Below are 21521 nucleotides of genomic sequence, written 5' to 3' on the forward strand. Positions count from 1 at the left end.
CGACGCTGCTAACGGCCATAGTCTGTTCGTACACTGCTACGTCGGGTCTACTGTACGTTTTTTTGACGTGACGGTGACGCGACGGGTGGTTTGACGGCTGTGTGAACGAGCACTAATAAGTGTTCTCGATTAAAATTATCAACATTGTAATCCACCATACGATTTGCCATAGTATTCAGTAGTACTATCACTGGTCAGTCATGTCAGCAGGGACGAGTATCAATTTACAGTGCAGCTTTTCACCTAGGTCATCCTTCTAGACCCGCATTGTTCTTTCCTACCTTAACTGTGCCACTCTTTCCATTTGCTATCTAACAATTCGTGTGGACCATGCATCTGAGGGCTGCTTTCTTCTACACTGTTCCTTTAGAAACAAGGCTCAGAGCTTCGTCGTCATCCATGGTTCCTGGCCACACTGAGTGAATTCTGCGAAGGCGTACAGCAGCAGCAGCAACATCACCCACACCAGGCAGCGATGCTGCAGCCATCAAGCATTACCATCACCGTGAGACAGTAGGGAGCAGTTGCCTCATATGAGAGTCATGTACACCATAAGCACAAGTCCTAAAGTGACAGAGAGCCTTTATTGCAAACCATGGACGTTTTGAAAGACACACATTCCTCGTGACATGGTTCAATAAATAAGACATGCACAATGCTCTGGTCTCTGCGCAGTGGAAGGCTAGCACTGGAGTCTGCAGCACTGAAAATTTTGATGTGAGCTCATCATTGGAAGCCGAAGGCATAAATAGTGTGTGCGAGTTCATAAAAAGCAAGAAAGTTTCCTTCCTCAATTTCTTTCCTTCATTATGTAAACAGTTAGCTGATATAAAACGGAACAGATGGTTTGTGTTTTAGACCTACTTACAGTGAAATTAAATACTACCGCACAACATTTTTTTTTTTTTTTAAGAGGAGCATTAAACAGCACGTGGTATTTAATCGTCGTACGTGTTTGTTGTCTGAATGTTGATTAGATGATTCCTTTCACAGCTACCATTTATTTGAAGTTTTGGATCACCACATAGAACTGTACTGTTGTAGAGTAGTGCTTCGATGATGGTAAAATGTTAGCGACTTCACAGGCAGTGCACATGCACCATGGATGCCCTAATAGCTCAGTGTTGCAAAGAACTCGAAATTCTGCAATTCCACTCTACCACAGTGTCATTTTGCCTTCAGCCCCTTTATCTGCCCATTTGCTTTCCAGCATTGGTTTTCTCTTCTTACAAAAATACACACTTCATGGATTGTTTCCATATCCACTACCCAAGGCACTCATTTCACATTGCTTCTTGAAGCTCTCGCGTTAGGCACTCATATCATGAATCCTCTTCCAGCATCAAACGAGACTAAGAATGTCTATCTCACTGGCCTGTTTGACTGAACTGCAAAATTTCTGTTTCTAAATCTCAGAAGAAAATTGTCTGTGGCAAAAGAACCAATTTACAGTGCAAGAAGCAAAAAAGAGAAACATTTGCAAACGTGGGCACAGATTAAAAGGGTTTTTGGCACACAGTGAAAGAGACGGAAAACTTTTAAAAAGTTAAAAAGGCAGAAATGTTCAGGCAGCAATGACAGCTTTGGTGTGCAAGTGAGTAGCAACTTAAAATCAACATTTCACCAACTTCTCAAAGTGCGGCAGTTAGATGCAGACCAGTGAGGCATGAAGCAGCAGTGGTTTTTCGGCTGTCAGCAGCAGCTGGTTTATGTTAATCTCAAGATTGTCAGACACCTAATACACAGTAGCTGAAGCATGATGGCAGCATTGTTTACACTTGTAATATAGTTTTGATCAAACGTCGCTAGTATGAGTTAACTACATAAAAGATTTGTGGGCAGCTGCTGCTTACAGCCGAGCACCTAAGTTTTCACACCTCCACAAAGTCGTCAATGTACAAGCAGACATTTTTGTTCCATGCAGTGGCAACTACCACAAAATATAATGGACAAATGACAAATTACACACACTAGACACAATATGGTTTTGCAGTAAACTTTGTCTTAACATCTACTGTCGTTTTACAAGGAAAAAGCGGCACTTTTGCCATTTCGTCAGATGTGGCTCAGTAACAGCCTTGAGAGCGTGAAAAAAAAAAAGTTACCACCTTTGGTCTTGAGCTGTAAACGTAATCACCGCTGGAAAAGTCATTATGGTACATTCATCACCTTCATAGAGAGCACGTGTTTGCCGTTAAGCAGCACTAAGTTGACACTATGGTATAGGTAGAAGCCAAAACGGGCATGAACTACAAGTTCAAATTTTTTTTTTATGTCCTACGATTGCTCTCAAGCCACAGACGATTCTAATCGTGCTTTTGTCACCATTTTAAAAGGGAAGACTGCCTAGGATGTTCTAGGGTTTCGAAAAATTACCGCAGGCCGCTTTTTCTGGACATACCTTCAAAACAAGAGGAGACAAGATGATGCAGATGGACAAAGAAGTGCGAAACACGAAACAAGCACCCACATATGTACAAAATAATATCCTTCGTTGATCCGCCAGCGGCCCGTTTTCCCCAACTCGTCTCGGGAATGGGGCCACTGACTTGGCGTAGACATGGAATGTTACAGGCGCCCTTTCCTTTTCATTGGATCAATGACTGCAGTGTGGATTGGTAACTTGTCCCACACTATGACGCTACGGATAGCGCTCATATGCAAATTCCCACGGGTATTGTCGCACGGTGCATTCAAGTCCAGCTCCACAACACAAGAGTCCAGCGAGTCTGTGGCCACTAAATGCTCGCGCGGGTGCCACGAGACATTTCCGAAGAACGGGAGACACTGCGACGACGAGGCGTGCACGCCTTGGAGACCTTTATCGATCGAGGCTCGATGTATAAGGCAGTTGAGAAAACTTGCGACGCAATGGGATCAACCAGGGATTTGTCCTATGTACAGTTGATGGAAGTGGTGGTGCTGCTGCTGCCTGGTAAAGGCACCCTAGGTGGGGAGGTAGTCCTCAAGAGTCTTGCTGGCTCTTTGGAGCAGCATCTTGGGGGGCCTTCTTGCACTCGCCGAGCCACTGGGCACGCCTCTGCTTGTGGGACTGTTAGCGGTGGAGGAACAACAAATAGACGCACACATTGAGCATGTGGACATTGCACAGTGTTTCTTTTACACATGTCACTGTTTTTTGAACTCGTGATACTATTCTGCTGAAAACTGTAGCTGCCTTAGCTAGCATCGTTTTCAGCATCTGTAAATGTACTGTAGCAAACGCTTTTCAAGGTGAAGCATAGAATCGCACAATATAAGAGACTAAAGTGGCGAAGTAATTTGAACTGCCAGCAACGCGAGTGTGCATGAATCATCACATAAGCATTTAAAGGAAAGCGCAGAGAATGTTATCGATTTGGGCATATTTGATAAGTGGTACGTGGTAATAATGAATGCAAACCATGGCAAGGAAGCTTTCTTTAATTCTCATTTTCTCCTCTGGCCACCAGGCGACGGTAGGCAATTGACACAGAGTTGCCTAAGGTTATTGCGATGCCACTTGGCTACACTTTTCTAAAGAACCACAGTTCTAAATGTGTCTGCTTTTTCCGCTCCACAGCTAGAGCACAGGGCCATTAAGTTTCAGAATAGTTAAAGAACTAACGAGTAAAGGCTCACAATGCATAACTATGCAGCGCCTATTTCACCTTTTGGCAAGAGCGAGTTTCAAGATTATGTAATTGCTTTTGTATGATATGCAAGGGCACGGCCACCCTATCTTTTCTTATTCATATTTAACCATGATGTAAAGAAGGTCGACTCACGGCATCCAAGTCTCTGCTCCAGACTTCATCGCAGCTGCCATTGCAGTGCAGACAGGGGCGGCGCAAGGCATATCCACCGCACTCGGCACAGTCCAAGGACGCGTGGTCCTCATACCAGCTAACTCCACACCTGCAAAACGCGCAACATATACATGCTGCTGCTGCTCATTTGTTTGGCACTACCTCAGCCTTCCATTCATTAAGTTGGCTGGTGAACTGCATGACACACATATAAACTACAGAAGTAATGAACTACTACACTGATGCCTCCAAAGTAGGACAACCGCTAGAGCTATGCTATGTTGTGGTCGGCTGCTATAAAGTAATGGTCATTGAGAAACCCTGCTTTAACAGCCTCGCAGGCAACCAAAAATTGCACTTTTATGAAATGTTTCGGCAGGTCAAACCCTGTTCTTCCAGCTGGCATGGCAGTTTAGCTTTGAACTGAATGAAAAATTGACACGAAAGCACTAAGCCTATTATGCTTTATTGGTACTAGTAATTGCTAAAAGGTACTGCATCGTTACTGATAGCTGCTACAACATGGCCAGATAGTTGTCTACTTGCTTCCTTCACAGAGCTTTTTTTCCTGCTTAACTGTTAACTTCAGCACCTATGTAAACATGTCTAACCAGTGGTTTTCATAGCACCTTGAGTTTGTGATGGTTGCCTGTGTAACAAGCCTGTGTGTACTTGTAAGAACTCACGTGAAGCAGGAGTTGTAGTGGTTCTTGAGGCCCTCCAAGGTGACTGCGTCGGCTCCCTGTGCTAGAAGGTGTTGCTGTGCCAAATCCTCAATGCTGTCCCAACAGCTGTCCTGTTCTGAGCATCGTGCCAGCGGAGAGTTTTGCGAAAGCGTCACCAGCACGGGGTCCGACTTGGAATGCCGGATGCACAGGTCTGCACACAGTCGAAGAGGTTGGCAAATGGGACGTAAGCACTGCGATCTTTCAGGCACCAGGCACAGTTAAAACTATGCTTACAGAAGGTTTCTGGCTTCCTCACAAGTAATGGAAGCCCGACGCATGCTCAAACATATGTTATAGAAAGGTGGCAGTAGCTGTGAACTACAGCAGTCGACATGTACAATACGTAAGCAAGCATCCAGCTTTTGTCGGATTACGACTCTACATTTGTAGTTTCTGCCTTCCTTCAGTCTTGTTGCACATATATGTTGCCTTGCGAGAACTGCCCAATATGTTGGGAAAGAAGTTTTTACCTATCGTAGTGTCCATCACCAATGACTCCAGTCTCAACTACCCTTTGCTATAAAAAATGAAATTGTAACGTTATTTAGCACACCGCACTGTGTCCAGGCACTTGTTTATGATGGAAATTTGTGCTGGAATGTTGCCAGAGCTAGAGCCTGTTTGAAACAGACAGGAAATGTGCGGTCACTGAATCTGGCTCAAGCCAGTACATACACAGCTGTTAACAGTGCAAAAGTACAGCTGCCAAACACCTGCTTGCTTTGCTTCAATGAACCTCTCGTAGCATTCCAGCATGTACGAGTGTCTGTGAGGCATCCTGTTGGCCATGAACTGAGGTCCAGGCTCCACGAGATAAGTGACAGCAAGCCCACAGTTATATATAAAGAACAAGTTTATTTCTGTTTTCAACAAAGTGTTGAATGAAAAAGCATAGTGGTAAAATTGTTTTTTAGTGGTAAAAAATTATTTCAGTGGGAAACGTTGCTCTTGAGCTAGTAAATTATCTTGCAGTTAACGTAGTTGCATCACACTGGCCAATGCACATGAAAAGTCGCAACAGTTTAATATGTTTAACACACTGCTTTTCGTAAACAGCGTGTAAACACCAGTTGATTGATTTTTATGCACTTGGTACAAGAGAATATGCAAGTACAGCTTTGTCATTTTCAGTCTCTGACATCTGTTGGGACAGACGAAAAGATGGGCTACAACTTTCATGGATAATAATATCGACCAAACAGAGCCTTAGCAATATATTTATCACGGGTGCCCTAAGCCACATGTGGCTAGGTTACAATCAAAGCACACTGGCGAACAAACGCAGATATGTCAAAACAATGTGTCCTGGGCTCATATGACGTCAATGCAACTGATCTAATTCTGTCACAGCGATGTGGTAACTGAAAGGTCAAAGGCATCCATGATCTGCTGCCCTAACAGCTGTTGAGCTGGATAGCCAGTATTTCGGTAAACAATGTGGTTACTTGCAGAGCGTACATTTTATATTTACCTTACAATAATGTTGAGTTGAAAATTGTTCGTATGTCTCTAGAGCAGTACTTTGCCAAGGAATTAATATGCGGTGATGTAAAATGTTATCTCGTGATGGTTCTTTTGTTCCGTCTAACTGTGACTGTAACGCTATTATATTTTGCTGCAGAATGTGCCCATGACTGCTTCTATGTTCCTCTGCCTGTACCAGCCCCAAAAGGAGCTAGCGGGACACGCCCACCCAGTCGGAGCCATGCCTTGAACTTCCAGGAAGAATCTCCAGCGCTGTGCGAAGAGGAAGGAGGCGAGGAAGGCGCGGAATTCCGCAAAGTGAAGGCCGCCGCGAGAATATACAATACTATACGATGCCGGCTTTGAGGCCGCACCCTCGACCAAATTGGCACACGCGCGGAGGAGCGGGGAAGCCCGAAGTTGGGGCGCGCGGTTGACTAAGACCCAAGGCGGGGAGCACAAGAAGGGGATTGCTGCTGGCTGTAGACGGGGGCGCGGTCTTCTCTATTTTCGCTTCGCCTCGTTGAAGGTTGTGATCATAGAAGTGACGAGGAAAAAAAAAAGAAATATATATTTAGGAAAGAACGGGCGCACAAGCGACGACCCTTCTACTCAGACCTCGTATTGGACGGTCCTTTCTTGGCATCTCGCGCGGGTTTGACCCCCTCCTTCTCGTGACGTCCATTTCGGGCGTCGCGCGTTGCCTTTAGAGATGCAGAGAGGGCGCGGCAGCTCTTTGAAAAGCAAGCAAGCTGCCGGGACGTCGTGCGCCTCGTCGCGGCGTCGCGCGCAGCCGTGCCTCCCTTTCTCTCGTGGCGCATCCTCCTCCTCCTCTTCGCGTCCTCTTTCGCTTCGAGTGGGCGAGGGTTCGATTCCTCTCGTGCGACGACCCCGTTTGGCCCACCACCGCCACTACCGCCACCTTGCCCCCCGTGCGTTGTCCTCCTGCGTTTTCTTTCCCACGAGATCTCGCCGCGCGCCGACGAGGTTGCAGGTTGTCCAGCGGCACCTGGGAAGCCGCGCTCGCCTCTTTAATGAACTCCGGCGCTGTGAAAGCTACGAGTTGTGACGAGACTACACGCTGTGTTTGCGTTGCTGTGAAGCTGAACCATTCAGTATCGGAGGCAACACCGAGAAAATTTATGCCCTATCTCGTCGAGACAGCGTGCGGACTGCTAGAAGTAAATTTAACTATCCGTGTACAGTTCAAATGTACACCGATGCTGACAGAGAACATGGCGCTACCCTTGGCGCCTGCAGAGCCGCGAGCGTCCTGATGATTGGCGGGACGTTTCAAAATTGCTTTCGTAGTACGCGAAGCGTCTAGATTTTATTTTTTCAGTGAAGTTTTTTAGGTTCTTGTGCCTTGCGAAGAATGTTCAAGGCATACGTTTACTCGTATACGAAAAACTTATAAAAAATTAAATTTGCAACGTATCTCGCATTCCAGTTAGCTCGAAGCTTATCCCAGTATGTATAGAACAAGAAATCTGCAACCATCTGCCTAAGTGCTGCACTGACACGCTCGATAAGACAAGACGAAGACAATCATTCAATTTCATTGGAGTCTAGACGTTTGATATTAGCCTGTTCGTCCGATTCAGCAAGTGCCGCAGATATCCCAACCTCGATCACATGCATGAACGTCGTAAAGCGCTCCACCTACAGAGTGCCGCGGTTTATGCCCGCATTTATCAGCGACTTCCGGCATCAGTTGGGCTGGTGGCTTCACACTACTGTGACGCTTTGCCCAACCAATCGCGCAAGAACTACTGGCGCCTGCACTGTTTTCGCATAACAGTAAGACATACACGGTGTCGCAGTTATGCTTTCGTCGGGACGCTCAAGCCAGCAGAGCGATGGAATGCAGTAATTTGCATAGGTGTGTGCGCAGGGGTGGTGGCGCCCCCCCCCCCCCCTAATAATCTAAGATGGCCGCGAACTTTGCCCCTAACCTTTACTCAATCGGACCTTATGGCCACGCAGGTTATTGACGATAATGTTCGCCGAGAAACCGTGATGGTGCATTTCAAGAACTGTTTACCCCAGGAAAGCCGGGCACCAAAGGCTGACCGTTGTCAGAAGTTCGCAGGGGCGTAGCCAAGGGGGGGGGGGGGTTCAACCCCCCCACGAAATTTTTCAATTTTGCTTGCGTATATATAAACGCACACATACAAACGCACACACGAACATACATAAAGTATGGATGAGCCCCCCCCCCCCCCCCCCCCCCCCCGAAAAAAATTTCTGGCTACGCCCCTGGAAGTTCGACTCTCCCTAATTGAGGACCCTGCGCACGCCTTTTGTCGGTTGCCGTACTAAACTCAACAAATCTTCTGCGGCGCTTTGGTCAAGTCCATCACTGCAGGATGTCGCCACCATCGTCGCTACTTGTCTACGTCATCCGGCGGATGCGTCTGTAGTATGTGTCTACGCGTCGTACGTCGTCGCGCCCGAAATCATTAGAACGGCTGGATCGGATGCGCATTCCTCCTCATTTCCGCCAGCGACATTGTAGCGCTCGAGAAACTGAACACACATGTCGGCGTGCCCGTTTGTTTTGCGCAGAGCCGTCAAGACTCTTTCTAGGTTCATCTCTACGTCGACGCCAGCTGGATCACAGATAGTGATCGCGATATACGACGGACTGTTATGCTTTCCCGACATCTGCCGTCAAAAAGAAGGCGCACTGCTGGCTAACTAATGCAGGGCGCCGCTGCTGACCCAAAACAAAGGCTGGCGCCCGACTGACAAGGCAACGTGTACGGAGCACAGCTGCCGTCCCTCAAGCACGAGCCACGAATGAATGATCTCTGGCGGCTGCGCGGCGCCGTCTAGGCGCGCCGAGCTCGATTGCCCGTCGCCGCGCACCTATAATAATATACTGCAGGCGCGTACGGCAGAGCGCAGGCCAAGTCGTATAACGGTATAGGGGGGACGGTAGTCTTCCTTACGGCCGCCCCGAAATTGAAAAATACTCTGCACGCATGTGCGAGTTGGAAACCGCGCCACGTCTGTATAGATTTGAATCGCAGATCACTTGCTGTGCTGGTTTTTGAAAACAAAATGTGCGATAGCTTGCTTGCCTGAACACATTTCGTGCGCGGGCGTCACAATCTTGCCGCGTGCGTTGAATGCGCTCCTCCCTGCGAGCCGCGAGAAATGGGAGTAAAATTTGTGCCACATTTCGAACGGGGCAGGAAATCTGGGTCGGAGCTGCGCAACTTTGCTACAGTACAGTGTCTGCTTTCAAGCAAGCTTCTTTGTTTTGTTTCTTTCCTCGAGGAAACAGCCAGTGGCGGGGAGATGTAAGGTACTCACCCGCTGCGCTTTCAATGTTTATTATTTTGCACCAAGTACACACTGTATCGAAAGGAACGCGATCAGAACTTCTGGTTCCTTACAGTAACACAAGCTATCATAATCGCGGCGTTGGCGAAGAAGCGTGCACACAGACATCATTGACAATTCAACGCACGGCTGTGGCCCAGTTTGAAACGAAGACGGATGAAAACACAATGGGGATGGCGACTGGTGGTGACAAACACAAACAATAAACAACGTACCGTGCAAAGAGAGGTGAGCGTCGCGAAGCGATGGTGACGATGACCTGGATTGGGACGAGTTTCCAAGCATAGCGAGGAGGCCGCGTACGCGGTGTGCCATATTTTGCTCGTTCGGGTCTCTGGTGTACGAGTAGGCGTAGTAGAAGACTGTAAACCGGGCCTCTTCAGCGCTATCGACTCAACTGGCAAACGATGACAACTTCACGACTGTTGAAAGCCTTTCCCATTCACAAAGACGTGCGTGCTCCCAATACCGTGTGACACACACACGCACGCTTAATCTAAAATGAGAAAAAGGCGAGTCGCATATGCGGTGCCCGCGCGCCCTGCGTGGGAAACTTAAGCTGGTGACTAAAATCTCGGTGACTCAGTGTTAGACCGCGGGGGCGCTGGACTGTCACTTTTCGTCCGTGCCGTGCGCACCAAAACGCGACACCAGAAGATTGGCCCGTCAAAATCGCGGCGGTGTTCTACCGATCATGAAAGGCGGGCCTTGATAAGGGGGCCGGGCCCTTATCGACTGTACCAACAACGCACCATTTATCTAGGAAAACGCACGTGGGGGACAGCGTGACAACCAAATGCACGGGATTTCGTGGAAGTCCCAGCTCCACCCCGTTCCATTGAAAACTTTCTTCCAAGGTCGCCATTTCTGCTCTTGAATTAAGTGAGTGACGTCTTTAAGGTCTCTAATTCAAGAACGTTATCGGGTGTACGCTCAATGGAGCGTTTGATCGACGTGTGAGGATTGCCTCTGATGAGCGAGAAAGACGCCATGATGCGCCCGTTCCCAAGAACCGCTCGTGCTGCTGACTCGAAGGTCGCGGGTTCGATCCCGATCGCATTTCGATGGAGGCGAAATGCTAGAGGCCCGTGTACAGTGCGATGTCGGTGCAAGCGTTAAACAACACCAGATGGTCGAACTTTTCGGAGCCTTCCGCTACGGCGTGCCTCATAATCATTCGTGGTTTTGGCGCGTAAAGCCCCTCATATTATTATTATTATTCGCTCTTGTCTTCAATGCATGTTCTACACAGCGTATAACTTTAGACAAATCTTGCACATATTTCGCTGCTTCTTTAGTTTCTAAGCACCAAATGACCGCCGAGCCTATGCTATGATGGGCGTTCCGGGTACAACAACCCCGAAGCGCAAGACATTTCGAAAGTTGCGCGTCTTCTGTAAAAAAAGGCGCCGCGCCGCCGCCGTGGTTTCAAGGCCGTAGTATATATAGTCGGCTGGCGGCGCGATTCTTTTGAATTCGAAACGGTCGGATGCCTTCACTAGATTACCATATGCACACTTCGCATGAGAGTTTGGTACGCCAGAGGCTATCTGATCGTGCAGTTCTACGCATACACACAATGCACGTCTTCACAATCGGTGGCATTTTTGTTTCCCCTTTAGTTGATAATTTCGGTACACCGAAGATCGATACGCGAAGAGCTGACAGCTCGCGCGGTTTAGCTTGCAGCTTGGCAGGCGGCCACGTAGACCGCCGCCTTGCAACTGGCGTGGCCTCAAACTCAAACCATTCGAGCCAAAAATGCCCGAAGCCTCCGGAATGATTAGATATCCGAGAAAAAAAATTGGGAGATGTAGCATTGGTGGCGGTTTTTTCGTCCAATTATTTCAGCGTCGTTCGCACAGTGCCTCGGGACATAACGGCCGCATCTGGCGCGTTCTCTGGCGCCCACGGCGAAATGGTGTCAGGTTACGCGTGCGAAAGCTGGCAGCGCCAGGAAACGAGTTTATCCCGTTAAATCGGCAATCGTGTTGTGTTTCCAACGAAGCTTTTCCTGTACATCTGTGTGGGATTGGTTTCTTCGCAATGGAGCCGAGATTGGGCGGTGACTCAATTCGTCCGTTTCGCTGAGAAATTCTCATCGGTTTCTCTCTCAGCAGTATATCACTCGCGGCCTTCGCGCATTTATTATTTTTTTTTTGCCGTGTACCTATGCAGAAGTACGTATTGTGATGAAAGTGTTTCTAACCTTTCTTGAAGACTGCTGAGCGCGACTCGTGCAGCACTGGCGAAGGGTAGCTCACTAGAACTCCGGTAGCCATCCTACGAAACTCCCGCGTCTCGGGCACAGCAGAAAGAAGCGATGGGTGATGCGAGTGACAGTTATTGTAATCACAACACGCCCACTTCCTGACGGGAGTATTCTACACAACGCACAATCCGATGTTTTGGATGTGGGCTAGCCCGCCTTGGACCAACTTTCGGTTTATCCACACACGATTGTAGCAGCACCTCTCGTCGTGCGCTTGCGGGCGACTGAAGAGCAACGCTGCCGGAGCAGACGATTCATTTCGAGCGCGCCGCTGGCGCCGCGTCGCGGAGGTGGCGTCTGGTTTCGGCGCATGCGCAGAAGTGTAAGAGAGAAGGTGCGCGTGCGCGCCGGAACACCGCGCCTTTCAAAACTGCGGAATACCCGTTTTTGCGTATTTTTCAAGCGCGAACATTACCTGCGCATAGAAAGAAACATCAATAAGGTAGTCGTCGCCTCACCATGCATGCAGTGCCAAACACGCTGATTCAGTCATTTAGCAAGTTATCGTGACGTAATTTTGTTCCACGCGTACATTTGTCACCAAAACTGGATGCAAATAAAAAATGAAATAAGAACGACAATATGTACTAGAACACAGAAAAGAGATCGGGAAAGAAAATGTGTACAAAAGCACAGAGGTCGGAGCCATGCCGTTTGAGCTCCAAACTGGCTGCCTGAGCACAAAAATATACCGGGAGCAAATATTCGCAATAGGATGAGTATGTTGCAGGTAAAGTCAAGTATTCGAGTTGATGTCCTTAAGCGTTCTTTATTGTTAAAATAAATAAATAAATAAATAAATAAATAAAGCAGCTGTCGATTGGAACAAAAAAAAATGGAAATGTTTGAAATTTCTGATTATGTTGATTCGTTTGGAACATACTTGGAAGTGTTGTTTCACTGAGTTCTGGATGTTTTACGCAAGCTTGCGGTTTCTTAACTGCTTGCATTAACGATTAATTATTTAGCCTGCAGTAATGGTCTTGCTATCAGATTGTGATCGTCATCCTTTATAAAAGCCCAGAAAGGGCTCACATTGTATACGACAAATAAATAACTGTTCAACATAAGCAGAGATAAGCATGAGATGTCCAGAATATTGATCTAAAAAAAAAAACAGATCAATGAGATTGATAAGACCAGAACCGCTTCGTTGGTAAATGTTAGAGTTCCAGACGTTTTTAGAGGCAGAAAGGAGCAAGGAAGGATTGACAAAGTTTCTGTCTGCAGGAGACTTATGTTATACAACTTACAACTAGCTCAAGTAATCTATGTGACTGCCTTCTATAGCTTCATTTCCAAGGGAGTGCAGAAGGATCCATCTTTCCCGTCAATTTAATAGAATATACGGGTCCACGAGAATGCGGTATTTTAAACAGTGACTCATTGTTACGGCCTTTTTGGAACTGTGATCTGTTGGGGCCGGACGTCGGCGCGCGTCTGGACCATCAGCGTGACCGATCGGGCTAGTTTTTTCCTCAAGAAACAGCCTATCGGATAGCTTGCACCTTACGTCATGGACGCGAGTCGTTAACGTACTGGTATCCCAACACAGCGCCTTTGATAACGTCAAGGCAGCATAATCACGCGGTGGTTTAACCTCCAGGCGACAGCGGAAGGCCAGCCCAAGCCATACAAGGTGGACACGACTTTACCTTACACAGTATCCTGACTGATGTCCTTTCTGTGGAGAACACCCAAATTTGTATCATTCCACGTGGGAATGCCCCCAAACCGCCCGGGCTACATATAATACCCAATCCTTCTTCCTACCAGTGGGAAGCCGCTCTTTCCATCACAGACCTGGACGACCAGCGAATACTTATTGGCCGGGCCAAGCGGATAGCAGCAAAAAATGGGGCCTTGGACTGAGGGCTCCACCCTCTGGGGCTTGACAAACAAAACGAAAAATAAAGTTTTCTACTACCAATACTGCTTTAATGTGTAACGACGCTGCCGGAACGTTGTTGGCCTCTGTGAATGAATGACGGAATAACCTTCATGGAATGGGCTGATAACACTAACGTCACATCACAAGTTTCGCGTCCCACCATTTAGGTCATCCAACGTGGCGGCTGACGCCAACGTTGTTCGTGCCCAACGCTCACGACATTTGATCAACCATAGAGTTACCTAATAATACTGTAGAGGGAAAACTGGCGCTAGTGTGTATGGGACCTGCAACGCATCGCGCTTTAGCCAGCATGGGAATGATGGGTAGTACGCGGATTTGTCCAAGCTTCGTTCTTTCTGCTTCGTTTGGCTCCGTGTCGCCTGCGGCCACTTTGTCGCAAGACGGAGTACAACAAACGTTCAACAGCTCCACTTCACCACCTTGACCCTTTAGGCTCACCAATTCAAATCGGGCCACGAAGTGCACAACGACCCATTCTTTTATCCGAAAAAAAAAAAAAAGAAAACGCGGAAACACAATAATAAACATAGCCACAAGTGCGTTTGAAGCCGCAAGCACGAAGATTAGGCAAATCCGTGTTACTACCCATAATTCTCATGGTGGCTGAACGATCGCAGCACCAGAGTTCCATCTAGTAAATATTGTAGGAAACTATGGGGTCAACGTCAGCGGCCGCGCGGTAGGGTCCGTTGGAGCTCTTTCGTCGATTTCCCCGGCCGCAAAGTCTGCAGAAGCAAAATAGGAAAAGACCAAGTGCGACTGTCGGCGTTGGTTGCAAAACGCGCCGACGCGGACATTCTTCTGCGTTTCGTACGGAATGCGGTGGCCGTTTGAATATGCGGTGTCGCGTGCGCGTGATAATGCAAGGCTCCTCCGCGTACATCCCACTGCCAGTGCTCGTACCGCGCCGCTTCGCGGAAAATTTTGGAATGACGCGTTAACCGTCGGATTCCGCGTAATCTTATACCGCTTCTTTTCGCCTTGAAGAGTTGAAAAATCCTTGAATAGGGGGTGTCGCTGAAGTCGACGTTTCGGCAAGTGGTCTTGTCTTCACTTGCTGCCTTGAAGAAGAAAAGACCACTTGTCGAAACGTCGACTCTTGCAACACCCCGTGTTCAAGGATTCGTCATCTCTTGAAGCTTCCATCCCCCCTGAATGCCTGCCATCGTTTCGTTTTGTGCATCTCGGCGAGTAGTATATTACTTGCATATATTTCATGCAGTATTATACTTGCATATAGTTCTTTCTTCTGATGTATCGAATATGTTTTCGTTAGTCTTTAGATTATTTTGATCTTGTTTTGTGCATTTGCGTAAATAATTAATTTATTTTGAGTTTTTCTAACAACGTTACAATTTTTTTCATACAACCACAACGGAGCATCGGCCCACTCAAGCTGTTTATCCAACAGATTTTACCCAGTGGTATCCCCCAGAACCCTTGTACTTCTGGAAATAAATCTGTAGTCTAAGTGTGAGGGGTGGTACCCTTACTGCAATAAACGCGGTAGTGTGCTAGATCCGTATCTAAAATTGTTGTACGGCCTTTGTCAAACAAATGGTGGAGAACCCGATCACTGGACTGATGAGTGAAGACACACGGTTGCAAAGGCGGATAACCTATATTGCCAGACATTTATTGTAATATAATAATCGCTGCGGTCTTACGTCCCGAAATCACGACATGATTATGAGAGACGCCGTATAAGAAAAAGTTACAGAAATTTCGACCACCTGGGGTTCGTTGAAGGGCACCTAAATCTATGTACGCGGGCCTCAAACATTTCCGCCTCCATCGAAAATGCAGCCGCCGCGGCCGGGACTCGATCCCGCGACCTTCGGGTCAGCAGTCGAGCGCCATTACCACTGTACCACCGCGGCGGGCAGACATTTAGTTTTAAGATTGAGAATTTCTTTCTTTCTTTCTTTCTTTCTTTCTTTCTTTCTTTCTTTCTTTCTTTCTTTCTTTCTTTCTTTCTTTCTTTCTTTCTTTCTTTCTTTCTTTCTTTCTTTCTTTCTTTCTTTCTTTCTTTCTTTCTTTCTTTCTTTCTTTCTTTCTTTCTTTCTTTCTTTCTTTCTTTCTTTCTTTCACAATAAGCAAGGAATTTTTGCGGGCAGCCATTACTCTGGGCTATTGCCTGCACTTCTATGCAGCGCATGCCACTGTACGTAAAAGCGCAGGCGTTAGCACACGCGATAGAGTCGCGTTCCTGGGGCGTCTTAGGGTAAATAGAACGTCTAAAGTCGTCTCGGTCCTCCTCGCCTACCAACAGCTGCATACACACAGAAACCATGTACGCAAGGTCAGATATACTCTCCCCGCCTGCCGGAAACAGCACCAAGTATAGGAGACATTAAACAAAAGAAGAATGGCTTGCATAGCCACATGTGTTCAAGAAAAACCATCGCGTTCTTTGCACACTCCTGCTCCGCTTCTTTTGCGAGATAACGCTAACTCTCCCTCCCTCTCTCTCTGTCTTTCTTTTTTTTTTATCGTTTCCGTTTTCCACGCGCTTCCGCTCTCCCGTTTCCTCTTCTCCCCGTCGTCGTTCTACCCACGAGCGTATGTAGTGACCCGTTGACATTGAAAATACATTTATGTCGCGTTTTTGTGTCCGCCATTGACACAGCTTCTCTCCGCTATTCTATTTATTTCGCAGACGTTGTCGTACGGCCTGTTCGTTGCGACAATGTCAGCGTTTCGCTACGGGAACTTTATTTTTAGCCCCAGTGCTTCTGTGTACCAGTATATGCGCGAAATGTGACAGGTGCAAGGCCGCATCGAGAACAGATCAAAATAGAAAGAAAGGAGGGCTGATACTGTTTCGATTCGAAGGCCATTTTGTGCAACCTTTCGTTGCTGTCTCTGAATGGTTCTGCAAATTAATGTCACGAGGCACTGTTGCTGCTGCCCCTGTCACTCGCTTTTTCTCCCCATGGAACTATTTGTATTGGTTGAAGCGGTACGAGATTGGTTGTTCGCGGGAAAGAGTAATATACCTATTTCTGCTAGCGTGTTACCCGCCGTACTACAAGGCATCGTCGACTAGGCGAAAGCAAGTCAGTTAGTGATCTGTTTGTTTTGTTAAAGTGCACTTAAGCGGTTACTGCGAGAGTTGGACTGCAATGCGTATATGGTGTTGCATTAACGTATATTAATGACCACTTGTCACTGCAGCTCTTTTTACGGAGATGTTTACAAGTGAGAACTTTGCGGGACACGGTTGTGCGGGGAAATCTCAGATGGCGTATTTCTCGACGATATTTTTCATGATAAAAAGAAGGTAGGCGAACGGACACAAGAGAACACAACTTTTCTCTTGTTTATCATGAATTCGTATACTAAATAGCTCAACTACCCGTCCTTCTAAACTATAATATATGGGGTTTAACGTCCTAAAACCACGATATGATTACGGGGGACGCCGAAGTGGAGGGCTCCGGAAATTTTGACCATCTGGTGTTCATTAACGTGCGTCTCAATCTAAGTACACGGGCCTCTAGTATTTCGCCTCCACCGAAATGCGACCGCCGCGGCCGGGATCGAGCCCGCGACCTTAGGGGTCAGCAGTCGAGCGCCATAACCGCTATAGACCACCGCCGCGGGTTTCTGTCCTTTTAAACGATATTTTTGCTTTCGCGTGTTTGACCCCTTTTTGGCACTGTCTTGCTTGGGATACGCGATGCTGTATCTATATTTCTCTTAATCATTTGTATCCCCACGGCCAATCCAGTTGCGCAAGTAAATATTTTTTTTTGTGTGTATAAGCAATTACAATACATCACAAAGAGGGAATAAACCGGAAACCTGGAAATTTTAGCTTTAGTTCTAGAGGAAAACAAATTTCCACATATGCGAACTCTGGGATTGCCAGCTCCACTGGGTCCATCATCCTTCTTCATCGTACACAGGAACTTTGCTTGCTGGCGGCTCTGTTTCAACGCATTAATCGTTATCATCATCACTACTTACCATAATCAACGCCTTCATTACCAGTTCAACGCGTTCATCATTAATATTATCATCATCATCATCATAAACGTTCGCGTGGCCGCTTGCTAACGGCCCTGATTCAACATTTTCATCATCATCGTTCATTATCGCCATCATGAACGCGTTAATCCTCATGTTCAACGCTTTCAGCATCACCATCATTATCGCCATCCAAGGCCCATTTGCTTGCAATTGCAGTAGCAGTAGCAGTAGCAATTGTTCAGGAGGCCTTTGCTTGTTGACGGCTCTTCTTTAACGCGCTAATTATTGGTGCTTTCCAAATAGGAACATTCGCTTCCGCTAGTGATCAGCTAGAAAATTATGGCATGCATGTCTTAATCACTTAATCCACGTCCCGACTGAAGCAAATAAATTCTAAACATAACATCTAAAAAACGTATTTAGCTATATTATAGATAATGTTTTGTGCAGAGCCGCACGGCAACGAAGCAGGTCTTACTACCATGCGGCGTTCTATCAGCTTCTTGCACGAAGTCTGTATGCCTGGCGTCCGGCGTTCACAAATGAGGACGCCGCAGCGACAACTCAACTTACAAAACTTTGGTCGCTCATAGTGCAACAAAATTCACACAAAAAGCAAGATAAACCCTTCCTTTTCTCGAATAAAGCCGAATAATTTAAAAACTATCACGAATTTAGAGTGAACTTATATTTTAAAAAATGCAGGCATACACTTCAATAGGCGACTTGAGAAGAACGCCATTGTTCTGTGCGCACTTGCCGCTGTTTGTTCACAGAAGGTGACACAAATAGATGTTTTTAGATGCGAAGCATCTTATGGCGGAGTTCAATCCGGTGGTGGTGGTGGTGGTATGCGGCGTGACCACCCTTACTGCGCACGCACAATACCTCTCCGCACACACCTCCTCTCCACTCCCTCTCCCCCTTTCCACTCCCCCTCTCGCGCGCCTCATTCTCTCCTGCGACGAGCAGGCAGCAGCGACGCCTCCGGCGTCTTGACGTGCCACGAGCGGCCGATGGCCGCCTCTGCTTCTGTGGCTCTAGACGCGGGGCGCTCGTGCTCTCCTTCCCTCGCTGAAGAATCCCACGACGACGCCAATGGCATGGACTGCATAGAGGCAGGCGCACATGATCTTGCGACTTTGCGGGAGTCGAATACCTCGGACGCCGGCAGTTCCACGCAGCGGAGGCTGGATGGAGACTGGAGGACAGTGCTGATTCTTCGCAATGTCAGGCAACTAGAGCGACGCTCTCACACATGATATGGGAGTGCCCTGTCACAGCAGCTCAGATGGCAGTAGCTCCGGATGCTCTCGCGTCGAAGTGGGCAGCCGCTCTGCGCAGCTCCAACTTCAAGACACAAGAATGGGCAGTCCAGCGGGCCCGCGAGGCGGCGTTGAGGCAAGGCCTTGAAGTCCCCTCATGGGAAACCTGAGCCCGGGTTATTAAACATCGCCGGACTTTCAATAAAGTTGTTTCCATTCCATTTTTTATTCTACGCCAGAGGAAGGCACAGGCTCGAGAACGCAAGAAAAAAAGATTACGCCATGTCCCGTTCGAGCTAACCATCTGCCGCTGCTTCGCATCCACACATGGGCTCCTTTAGCGGGAGATGGTGTAATTTTTATGAAATGCTGGAGTATAGTGCCAACATTTCAAATCGATTTGAAAGGCAATGCGTTGGCTAGCCTGATCCCACTTCAGTGATATGTTTTGTCCACATATATATGTGGACGCTGGCATACAAAGGCTTAAGGCTAATTTCGCAGAACAGTGCGTTCTTGCGCTCCCGAAATAACAGCCTTGGCGTCACAAATTTCATGAAGCAAATAGACTGATAGATGCGTAGGCTTGCTCCGGTGACGTATGTGGGAGGAACATGCTGAGGAGTAATGGATAGTTTTCAGCAAGTCAACGGTGACGTGCGTTTAGAAAATTAACTGTAAAAGCGTCGAGATGCGGGCTAGTTGGTATACATTCATTTTTACAGCGCAAAAATGGACGGGACAGAAGGAGAGAAGCTGCAACTGTAAAAATGAATAGAAAATTAACTCTTGTACATGGTCATTGTGGTCTTATATAGGGGGCAGATGTACGTACGTGACATAAAACCAAACATTATACCACTGCAAGGAATAAGCCCCACTCCCAGCAATCATATGTTTTAATTCGAGCGCCAAACGACTAAATTTTTCTTAATCATTATAGCTTGTTGCCTGTTCTTTTTTACCTATCCCCCTTCGCGTGCGTTGTGCTTAAGATAAGTACGAATTCTAGCCATTGTTCTAATCGACAACAGTTAAGCTTTTCGCATATTTGTGTCGCTTTTCCATCCCATTTGGTATTATCAGTTTCCCGTGCTCACTTTTGCCCATATGCTGCCGTTTTTAACGCTTGCCTGGCACTTCGCTCAGCTTTTATCAGTGTCAATTCAAGCTGGTTGCTATCACTTACGTGTTTTGGAAGCCAGCGTAGCGTGTGTTCTCTTCCGTACTATCCTTACGCACTAATATTTTAAAACTAGTAATGTACTACGCATAGCGTTTGCTATGAGCTTTACCGGAGGAAGTGCAAGAGTGCGTGAGCGCTGCAGGAATTGCAGTTCAATCGACGAGGTAATGATTCGTGGCAAGCACGGACTTGCCTAAACTTCGTCCTTGTGGCTCGAAACGGCTTTGTGACATTGCAACAAAACGTTGGTCTATAAAACCCGTAAGTCGCCGCCATTATGCGTTTATTGTCTTGTGCTTTTAGAAAAAGAGGATTGTTTTAGCATTTGTGTCAGTAGGTGATGTTTCAAATACAGCGGCTGTGACTTGTTTCCGGCTCGATCCCTCAACTGAATTCGGCGATTGTAATTGAGATTTGCGGCGGTTACTCGCAGGAAACCGTCGCTGGGATGTTAGTTGGGACACTATCTATAAAGCCAGAATGAAGCATAATAAACAAAGCCGGAAGAACATGCCAAGCAAAATGCACGAAGAGTAGACAAATCTATGTGCGAATTACCATAATCCATATGAATTGCGAGAACCAATGCAGTGCCGCAGTTCTCTCAAGTAACTTTTAATAGGAGCATATCTGCGGCTCTGCATATATACCCAATATCACAAAGTTTCTTGGATAGCATACTTAACTGATTATTTTGTGGAGCTTAATAAAATTGTGTAGCTGATTTCCACCAGCGTACTTTTCATATCTGTTAAGTAGGCATTCTGAGTACACATAGCAAGATATACCCGTCCTCACTATATATTACGAAACACTACAATGTTCCGCTTGCTTATGCCACGCGCATTGCACGAGTCTGGTCTTTTGGGAAATGAACTCGAACACCAATGTCCTAGCATATTCTGGGGCATGAATAACTCTAATCCAGTGACGTCTCTGAATCTGGCGGAGGAAGCTCTCCCTCCGTCAAAATATCACCGTGATAACCGGAGGAAAAACTTGCAACGCTGTTGGACCACGTGAACACTGACGTACTTTTATCTAACACCAAGGTTCGGTGCCGAGTGCCTTGTAATACAAGCAACGGTATGTTTACTCTTTCACAATAAGGAACTTGAATGCGGGTGTATGTCGAAAAATCGAAATCTGATGAGCAAACAATATCCCGCAAGTGCGCATATTTGCTCGGTGCAGCAATCAATTCGTCATCAGGGCTTTCGGTTAATTTGAAATGGGACGTCTTGGCGTTCCGATAGCTGAACTGCGTAGGCACTGACATGCGACACGGAATGACATTATACCACTAGCTGGCCGAGTTAATCGTTTACCTTTTGAGCCTGATATATGCGGAGAAAAAATGACATGTGCGTATAGTGTGTTTGTATAGAACACTCAGCGACTGTTTTGATGCCATTACACCATCGAGTTTCGATTTGATGTAAGCTACCTCGCGACATCCTTGCTTCGTTCCGAGTGTCTTGTCAAGGACAAAGTGGGCCAAACAGATAGGTTGCAGTTTATTAAGCTTTTGCAGCGCTCACACCACGAGCACAAATCGCGGACTCGCGAGAATTGAG

General features: G+C 47.1%; 2 protein-coding genes across 3 annotated transcripts in view; one reads left to right on the forward strand and one right to left on the reverse strand.

Moving 5' to 3' along the window:
• Nucleotides 1-658, forward strand: part of LOC119383442 (testis-expressed protein 10 homolog) — a 66459-nt gene extending 65801 nt beyond the window's left edge. Inside the window, exon 16 of the mRNA XM_037651573.2 lies at nt 371-658. Within this exon, the coding sequence (XP_037507501.1) occupies nt 371-517 (147 nt within the window). The 3' untranslated portion in view covers nt 518-658. The remainder of the gene's footprint in view (nt 1-370) is intronic.
• On the reverse strand, nt 568-11821 carry LOC119383444 (protein pinocchio). 2 transcript variants are annotated; one of them, XM_037651576.2, is made up of 4 exons: nt 11541-11821; nt 4475-4667; nt 3768-3897; nt 568-3052 (listed from the first exon to the last, which is right to left on the reverse strand). In XM_037651576.2, exons 1-4 carry the CDS (start codon nt 11611-11613, stop codon nt 2966-2968), a joined length of 483 nt encoding a protein of 160 aa, XP_037507504.1. In that variant the 5' UTR covers nt 11614-11821; the 3' UTR covers nt 568-2965. The 2 variants fall into 2 exon arrangements, with proteins under 2 accessions (XP_037507504.1, XP_037507503.1); XM_037651575.2 differs by lacking the exon at nt 11541-11821 and adding an exon at nt 9547-9801.
• Between the last annotated feature and the right edge of the window lie 9700 nt (nt 11822-21521).

Source organism: Rhipicephalus sanguineus, chromosome 2 (genome assembly GCF_013339695.2).
Source record: "Rhipicephalus sanguineus isolate Rsan-2018 chromosome 2, BIME_Rsan_1.4, whole genome shotgun sequence".
Taxonomy (NCBI): domain Eukaryota; kingdom Metazoa; phylum Arthropoda; class Arachnida; order Ixodida; family Ixodidae; genus Rhipicephalus; species Rhipicephalus sanguineus.

Bases quoted from the DNA above. Each gene is read 5' to 3' on its own strand.
- LOC119383444 (XM_037651575.2), bottom strand. From the start codon at position 9,646: ATGGCACACCGCGTACGCGGCCTCCTCGCTATGCTTGGAAACTCGTCC. The intron at 4,668-9,546 runs GTACGTTGTTTA...GACTGTGTGCAG, and splicing joins CGCTCACCTCTCTTTGCACG to ACCTGTGCATCCGGCATTCC. The intron at 3,053-3,767 runs GTGAGTCGACCT...CACCGCTAACAG, and splicing joins GGAGCAGAGACTTGGATGCC to TCCCACAAGCAGAGGCGTGC.